This window comes from Molossus molossus, unplaced genomic scaffold (assembly GCF_014108415.1).
Source record: "Molossus molossus isolate mMolMol1 unplaced genomic scaffold, mMolMol1.p scaffold_m16_p_16, whole genome shotgun sequence".
NCBI lineage: Eukaryota > Metazoa > Chordata > Mammalia > Chiroptera > Molossidae > Molossus > Molossus molossus.
This window is the reverse complement of record NW_023425351.1, coordinates 55,008,304-55,017,624: the sequence shown is the minus strand read 5'-3', so window position 1 is coordinate 55,017,624 and position 9,321 is coordinate 55,008,304. Positions and strand designations below refer to the sequence as shown.

The window sequence follows — 9,321 nt, the reverse complement described above, 5'->3', positions numbered from 1 at the left end:
AGGTTATTGACACACAGCAAAAAAGCTCCTTGGGCTTGGGACGCAGCTCCCTGACACCAGATGAGGGGAAAGGGGTCCCTCGCAGACCGGAAAGAGAAGCAGGTGAGTTAGCCGCGGCCAGTAGATGGCGCGAGAGCTCTTCCTTTGTAAGATCTTAACCCTTTTAGCGGTGTGTGGGGCTGCCAAGTCCAGACCTATAGATACATACATACATATCCCGTTTTGAAAGAAACCTCCTATTTACATATTCGGCACAGATTCGGAATTAAGATAAATTAGTCTGTTCTAGATAACTACCACCGATAAAGTAGTTTAACTGCGGCACACATCAGCTGAAAAGGGGGTAGGGCTGAGGAAAGGGCGAACTATTTGGAGAAATGACTCTGCCTCCCCACCCCACCTCCGCCCTGGTCTCTGATTCTCTGATGAAATCGGTGTACAGAATCATAAAAATCCGGTTCCCTGCTTACACGTAGGCATTTGAATATGTAAATACACGTGTGCAAATAAATTCTTCTTTGTGATCTCCTTTTTCGATTAAATCACAGGATAATAAATGCGAGGCGCCCGCCTGAAATATGCTGCAACTACAGTAGTAACACATGTCCCATTATAACGACGTGGGCATCGATGGAGCCCAATTCATTTTCATCACGGTTTCTCCAAAAGCAATACAGATCCTCTGATTAAAATATTCCTTTAACATGCTTCTGTATTCACAGGCTGCAATGGAGAGCTCACTAACATAATATTTCTTGGGCTGCTTTTACAGGCAGAATTGATCTATTCGGGGGAGAGAGGAAAAAAAAAAACACAAGCCCTTGAATTTCAAATATTGTGGGGAGTTTGTCAGAGAGCCGAGCTGGGCTTTAAGAGGCTCACTAGTGGTTTCTGGTGGTTGCTATAAGGAGCTAGAATTGAGGTAGATTTTGGCGGAGGGGGAAAAACGCACAAGAAAAGACAGAATCCAGAGTACGGAGACTTTGTGCCCCCATTGGAGAGATGGTTGAGTCCTCGTCAAGGTTGCTGTGGTATCCCAGAAACACCATTCACTCCGAGCTGTGACCGCGCACCAACAACAGCAACAACTCCACTGCGCCGGGCTGAGGAGCAGAAATTAGGAGCTCGCGAATAATATGCAAGGGATCCGCAAAGGGGAAAGCCGAGCAAAGGAATCCAAACCCCGGGAGCCTGGCAGGAGAAGATGCGCTAAATGTGGCCGCCTAGACTTCATCCTGATGAAGAAAATGGGGTTTAAAAGTGGATTTACGTTTTGGAACCTCGTCTTTTTATTGATGGTGTCTTGTGTGAAAGGTAGGTCTGCTTTTGGGGGGTCCCCTCTGCTTTGGATGGAGGCGAGCTGACTTGTCACTAGAGAGAGGCTGGTAGGTTACTTTGTAATTTGCACTGATAAAATAATCATAATAATACTGAAGAAGGAGTTTATTCACAGCTCTCTCCACCTCCTCCTCAGATAGGAAATGCCTTTTGCTTGCCAGATTTGGCGTTCAATGCAGTGATTGAGCTTGTGCTCAATAAATATTCTTGCAGTATGCTCAAACGAAGACGTGAGTTGGTTCTTATAGCCTCTCTAACTAGTGGATATCCAGGCAGAATTCCTCTGCAAGACTTTTCTTGGTGGTGGGGATTACCTTGATTTCTAGTCAAACCAGTAGGATTTGATGCCTTGGTTGGAATATTTTTATTAAAGACACTACTGTAAATGCTTTGTTAACCCTTTTAGGTAGGAAAGTTACCGACATGCTAGAAATGTGATTATTTTAAATGCATTAGGGCACAGAGGTCTACCAAGCATCCCCCCACCTACATAAATGCTTCATGCATATGTGAATAAATTCTATGTGGGTTCTTCTCCATTGGTAAATGGTAGGGGAGCTTCCCTGGGTCCTGTGGTAGAGGTTTGGCTTAAAATGAGGCTTTACAATGATCTGAGACACCTTGAAGTATAAAGATCCACCTTTGGGGATGAATGAAGGTAGGAGGAAAGTCATTAGCTGACGACCAAAAAGAAAATCCCCAGTAAGTCTCAGCGTTCAGACAGGTAGAGTGAGTGTCACATGCACAGACAAGGGGAGGTGGTGGGTGGGATGTAAAATTTGTTCCTAAACAGGAAGGCAAGGGACAGTCAGGATCATTAGAAGGAGAACTGTCCTCCAGGAGAAAATAGATCCCTAGCTCTATTCCACAACTTATCCTGCACCCTGCTGCCCATTAATTGCTGCAAAGAATACTCAGGAGGTGTTTATGACTCATGTCATCATTTTTGAACAATCACCCCCCCCCCCCCCATACTCATGTCAGCTCTAATAGACCCGATGGATCTCGCTTTCAGTGAAGCTAGTTTCAAATCCTGGGTGTCTGTGTGTCAGGGGTAGGCGGTGTGTGTGTATGGGGGGTGGGGGTGTCTTGGCCCAGGCACGCCAAGGCTGTCAACACAAACTGGACGCTTCTTCCTTTGTGAAGGAGTGCCTCTCTGAACCGCAATCGGCCCGCGTCTCTATGAAACAGTTTATTGTCCAGCTTGCAGCTGGCTGTCCCCCCCCAGAAGGCAGCCCATTGGCATTCAGTGGAAATGATAATTCATGTTTTGGGTGGAGGGAGCTGGGTTACCTCTCCCTCTATTAAGACCCATGATGGGTGGCACGTCTTGAATTTTAATTTACATCTCTAAACGCCAAGAAGTTGCCCCTGGTCTCTTTGGCAGCAACATCCCTGTAATCTCAACCTGCTCCTTAAAGCTCGATTCCCCCTCCCCTTCCCTCCACCCTGGACCCTCAGCGCTGCTCTGTGCCAAACCGCTTGTTCTAAGCTGCATAACTACACTGACTAGGGCACAAAACGCCCCTCGGGTTGCTTACACGGGGTTTCGTCGGCGATCCAAAGTGTGAGGAGCCTCACATTTATGCTTAGTTCGCCTGCCACTGGGAGTCGTTCGTTAATGGATGGCCCTGGGGCTGCCTGCTGGTCGCGCGCTTGGCGTGGGGGAGGCGCAGGGAGCCAGCGACATCTCCTCGCAGGGAAAATGTTGGGGTGGCTCCTGCTAAAGGAAGACCCCGGGTTAAGCGCGAGTTTTCCTGTGATACCTGTTGAGCCAAAACACACTGGGGGGGCAGGTGGGGGGAGGGAGTCTCCGAAGCAGAGAGAGCAAGGCAGCCTGACATACACTGAGACACGCCGCCTGCAAATACAGCCCCGCTGCCCGCACCTACCGTATTTTCTGAATAAGACGCGCCTATAGAAAGGAAGGACGCCTTAATTTGCTTTAAATGGCACCAGAAACCGGACCCCTCTCCTCTGTTCACAACTCGAGGACTTTGAACTAAGATAATCAGTCTCCTCTGAGTATATCCAGTTTGGGGGGGGGGGGGGAGCGTTGGGAGAAAGGAGTGTGACACTCTGCTTTGGTCCTGTCCAAAACCAATGTTCTACCGGACCGTTTAAACATGTTTTTAATGGTAATAAGGTTTTTTTATTGTCACCTATCTGCCACTTGGCATCTGCTAAATTTTACAACTTGCAACGCTGACCTCAAATTCTGAGAAACAAACTTAGGCTGTATGCTCTAGACATGCTCCCTATGGTCTGGCGGTGCCAATTTTGACAGTTGCTGCTTCTTCACCTTTTCCCTTCTTATTTTATTTCAATTTCACCTTAGTCTCAAGGCTTTCCTAAAAATGGCATTGCTGAAATGTCATACATGTTGTTTCCCCTAATGTCTATGCCCGCGTCTGTCTTACACACACGGTTTCTTCGGGACTCTCCGGCCCAGGGGAAGCTCACGGTGAGAGTCTTGGAAGGGTTTTGCAGGTCCTAATCCAGGCTAGCTCCAGGGCTCTGGAAGTCCCAGGTGCGCAGCCTTCCAAGTGACCAGCTCTGCCTTGAGATTTCCACCTTGTGTCCACACTTTTCTCCTCTCCACCGTCTCACCTCTGCCTTCGACAGCAATGACAAAGAAGTTCAGTGGGAGGAAATGCCTCAGAGTAGAAGATGTACATAGTGGCCTTCCGTAGTAGGCCTGAACCTCCAGAGTGGGGTTGAAGAGTCAGCCTTCTCTGGGCACTTTATCTCCACTGTCATCATCTAAAATAAAAGGCACTGGAGGGCAGAAAAATAGGGGGGGAGGGGAGCAGGGGCTGCTTAGACCTGATGCTTGCCTCTTTCAAACTGAAACACACACACACACACACACACACACACACACACAGGTTTCTGAAATGCAGTCTGCAGCTGCAGCAGCAGCGTGTCTGTTTAGGTCTCACTCAGATAGAAACTGAATCTCCAAGTCGTGCTTGAACGTCCCGCCCACGTAAACAGACGCTCTGAGGGTGCTTTCCCATACTGTGTCTCCTGGGATCCCGGGGAGCACACACCCTGTGCACCGAAGGCACAGAATCAGTGACCTCGGTCAACAGCAAATGGGAGCCAGTGTACTGGTCCTGAACCCTGCGCCAGGGCGTGCTTCTGGGGTTTCTTTTAGGACTCCGGACTTCCAGAAGGATCCATGTTTCTGCGTGCTCTGGAACTCCAAGGAGTCTTACCCCCACCACAAAGCTCTTCTGCAAGACGGAGGCCCACACCCTCTCCCCCAGTTAATTACAACTGGAAAGGGTCTTGTCTCAGGTGGCCACATGGTGGGAGAGCTTCACGACCTTCCACTCAGCTTGGGGTGGCCACACCAGGGGGTCCCTGAGACTGATACCCTCACTCCCCGCCCCCAAGACGACAGTCTGACCTGACGAGTTAGGAAAATGAGCTTTTCAAAGAGGGTGGGTGAATGTCTTTGCAAACAATAACAGCAAACAAAAAACCCCCCACCCTTCCCTTGAGGTTTGCAAGACTGAGACACCTGGGAGGTGACCTTTGTGTTTGAGTCAGGGGTCCCTGTCCTGCCGCAGTTTGGACAGGTATTTCTCCCTTCTATTTTTTCTGGGAGTATTTATTCATTTCTTTTAGAAGGACAGACTCCCTGACATTTCCGAGGACCGCGGAGGTTAAAACTGAGTGTCTGACTTGGACCCCGGTGTGTGCCCGCGTTCGTGTGCGTGTGTGCGTGTGTGTGTGTGTGTGTGTGTGTGTGCAGAAAGAGGAGGTCCACATGGATTGACATGGAGGGTGAGGGGAGGGAGGTCCGAGGAGGAAACGGGAGGCAGGTAGCAGTGCGTGTCTGTTCCCTGGACTGGAGATGGTGGTGAGCTGCGGCCACTGCTGTCAAACGATCTGGCTGAGGCGCCAAGAGCTCCCTTTGCCGAGCTGCCGTCTCAGAACAACTTCACTGTAATCGGCGCTGGGGAGTTGGAAAACCTCACGGGGTACCAGCAGCGGGATTGCTGCTCCCCTGTGATCACCCGCATCCCCACCCCAGCCCTGTCGTTGAAAGGCAAGCAGGGGGCCAGACCCAGGCTCCCAGCGCCGCAGTGGCTGAGCTGGACCCGCGAGGAGAGGGCGGAACAAGTGAAACGGCGCAGGGTCGCCGGGTCGAGCGCGGCCCTCTCCGGGTCCGGGCGGAGCGGCCAGCTGGAGGCCGAGCGCTGGGGCGCAGGGATTGCAGCGCACTGCAGGATAGGAATGGAGCAGGACGCCCAGAGAAAGACAGACCCGTCCGGCATCCGGCGGAGTCCCTTCTCCTTGAACAGGGCGCCCTCCGGGAGGCTTTGCACGGCGGAGCTGCCAAGCCAGCCCAATTCACCGCCCTGGGAGGGCTTCACGGCGCCCAGCGTTCTGAGCCGAACTTGCCCAGAACAGTTACCTTGTTGAAATTGTCCTGAAATGTCATTTTGCAGCACCGTATTTTCCCTATTCTTCTGAGGTTGAGGGGTTGGGGAGGGCGTGCGTGCGTGTGTGTGTGTGTGTGTGTGTGTATTGCGCGCACGCGTATGTGTACACACACACACACACATATACACGCGCGCGCACGCGTGCCCCCCAGTGTAGCAAAACTGTGTGAGCAGAAATAATTAAGGAGCAGGTTTCTGCCTCTTGAAAACCTGATACTAGCTCCTTTGAGATCCTTCAAAGAGAAAGGTAGTGTAATTACTCAATATATTAAGTACTCCAGGAGCATCGACTTAGTTGCAGTAGTTATTACTGTTCATGATATTAGTTGGAGTTACTCTTTGTGAGGTAACTGGATATATTTGGGGTATACATGTCTTTCCCCTGAACACACAAGTTGGTTTCTACAGAAACAGTGAAATAATACAATGAAGCAGGAACTAATGGCATCTATACATAGTTCTAAATATAGTAAAAGTAAAACTATTATAAGAGATCTGAGAAAACAAAAAGGTAAGAGAAGTAGGATGTTAATAATGCCCTTGTACTTACGTGGAAACAAACTCTGATGCCGAAGGCTTGTCTAAGATGTCAAATAACAATAAAAGGGACCAAACTTTGGTTCTCTAGCCTCTGAATATACTTCTCCCTGTGTCCCAAGCGGTGACTTTGTTCTATTTACTTATTTATTATCCTCACCCAAGGACATTTTTCCATATTTTGTTCAGATGTAGGAAGGAGAAAGAGAGAAATAACAATAAAAGGGACCAAACTTTGGTTCTCTAGCCTCTGAATATACTTCTCCCTGTGTCCCAAGCAGTGACTTTGTTCTATTTACTTATTTATTATCCTCACCCAAGGACATTTTTCCATATTTTGTTCAGAAATAGTAGGAAGGAGAAAGAGAGAGAAAGAAATATCGACGTGAAAGGGACACATCGAGTGGTTACCACCCACATGACCCAACTAGGGCCAGGGACAAACTGCAACTGAGATACATGCCCTTAGTGGGAACCAAACCCGGGTCTATCTGGACTGCAGGCTGATGCTCTACCACTGAGCCAAACCGGCCAGGGCTCTTCTATTTATTTATCAGGCCCTCTAGAAAGGTCTTCAGGATATCAAATACTTTCAGTGCTTGTCCAGGTTGTAAAATAACTTAGAAGCACCCAACAGTATGTCTGGCAAGGAAACTATTACATTAGGCAACATGACTATTTGAGAAATTATGCCATCTTGTGTTTTGAATTCCAGTGTTTGGGAGATTAGAAGTAAAATGCTTGCAAATAAAGAGATCATGAAAAACGTGTGTGAGATACAAATTAAACTTAAGGTAACTTAATTTTGTCTACATGCATTAACACAAAACTTCTCTTTCTATTTGTTCTTCCATTCCCTTTACTCATAATTCAAAGGGGTGCATAATTTAGGGATACAATGGCAATTCTGATTTGGATTTTGAATGAGGTCTGGTAAGGATGATAGAACAGAACTATTCTTAACAAATTCATCTCTTCTCTCAAAATGAATGGGTAGGTTATTCATGGTACTTTCCAGGGTGATCAATCTCCATGTCTGCAAGATTTTCTTAGAATTGGGCCCTTTGTGAGACTCTCATTCTCATCAGGAATATCACTTTTACCAAAGTCACTGAGAAAAATCAATTTGTTGAATGTCTTCCAGTTTGCATGGTCTTGGTACTGACAGTTATCTTTCTCATAAGCCTCCAGTCTTGCAGCCATCAAATGTGTGTCATCCTATCAGGCCCTTTGTTAAGCAATTTCTTGGCGCTAGCTGAGAATTCATAAGGATTAATATTTTCCGTAGAATGATGGCTTGTTCCCCACAACCCAATTTGAAATCTCTTCTAAAAAAAAATCTCAATTTACAACATACCATATGCATCACATACCTTGTAGTTGGATCACAGGAATATTAATGATCATCAATCATGTGGCGTTACATAGCACAATTATTCTATTGGCTCTTATGTAGTTGCACTACAGTGGTTTTCAGAGTGTTCCTAAACAGGTAGCATCCGCATAGTCTGGAAATATGTTAGAAATATCGATTCTCAGATTGCTACCATAGGCTTATTGAATCAGATGCCCTGGTAGTTGGGCACTTTTAACAAGTCATCCAAGTAATTCTGATGCATCTAAAATGTGAGAACCACCAGAATAAAGTGGAACGAGCTGGGCACTGGAGCCAGCAGAACCTGATGTCAAATCATGATTCCGCTAGCCACTCAACTTTCCTGAGCTTTAGTTTATTATTTCTCTTTAAAGGAGTTTAGACTATCAGTAGGCTTACAAGGAGATTATAGATGTAATGTATATAGTGCCCAATACAAGTAATCATCAGTATTATCAAAATAAACTTCCATGTGCAATGCCAGTATGAACTCTCACACACTTTATCCCTTGCACGAGCAAACCTAACTTTTCCATAGCAGGAAATAAAATATGTAGCATCTTCTCACTAGCTATTATTGCACTTTGGCTAAGTTCCCAGGCTGTTATCCGTTTGAGAAACACTCTGAAATGTCTACTTATCACCATTACCCAGTTACTTCAGGTGCTGACTCTATGAATCAGGGCCAGACCCATAGTTTTAAAATGTTACCCCTGCTCCCGGGCTCATTTCATCTGTTGCATTTCAATGTTGATTTATTTTAATATTGATCGATTAATGTAATTACATGAATTTGTGTATTCATCTTGGCTGGAAGGATTCTTAAATATCAGCTAGTTCAGTGCTATTGTTTTTTTATACAATAAATGCACATGACTAGGAAGGATAAGTGATTTTTACTAGGTTACAGAGATCATTAGCTCCACAATTGAGACTAGATCATTGACATTCAAGTTCATGTTCAACTGACTTTTCCTATGCCTTTTCGATTTTACCACAGAGCTTGCTCAGACGGCACCAATGAAGACAATCACAACAGTTCCTAGTTATGTACCATATATCAATGATACCGTATATTGGTGATTATATGTTTTGTGGTGAAATTTTAAAAAATGCTAACCACTTGTTTTGTAGAAGACAAAAAATAAATTATGTCATAAAAACAGTTTCTCAAATATATAATATGTATATTAAAATAAATAGTAAGTAATCACATTTTTAATAAGGTCTATTTATTGACAATATAAAATCGGTGTATTGACAGCTTTTCATGTCTCACAGAGAACTTTGAGGGATAGTACTTGAAATCAAATTCTTATTTTATTTTATAATCTAGACAAAAGAAAGGCTTTTAAATCTAGAAAATTTGTTCTCAATTGTTTTCTTCATTTTTATTATGTTTAAGTCAAATGAACATAAGATTTATGCATTCTCTCTCACTGCATTTTCATCTACATATTTCTCTCCCATGATCTGTGCAAGGCAATGGTGTCATTCAAAACTCTACCATAGGAATAATAGTGTATTTTATAAATATTAATAGTACAAGAACAGTCAATAGTGTTAAGGGTTGACCTTCAGTTTTATTAATATGTAAACATTTTTAAAGGTTCT

The 9,321-nt window shown here is 45.5% G+C and overlaps 1 protein-coding gene across 3 annotated transcripts in view; it reads left to right on the top strand.

Annotated features, from left to right (window-relative positions):
- Nucleotides 1-1,136: 1,136 nt before the first annotated feature.
- The window catches only part of CSMD3 (CUB and Sushi multiple domains 3), a 1,073,312-nt gene continuing 1,065,127 nt past the window's right edge, over nucleotides 1,137-9,321 (top strand). For all 3 annotated transcript variants that reach the window (XM_036263876.1, XM_036263875.1, XM_036263874.1), the window contains exon 1: nucleotides 1,137-1,314. In XM_036263876.1, the coding sequence (XP_036119769.1) occupies nucleotides 1,137-1,314 (178 nt within the window). The remainder of the gene's footprint in view (nucleotides 1,315-9,321) is intronic.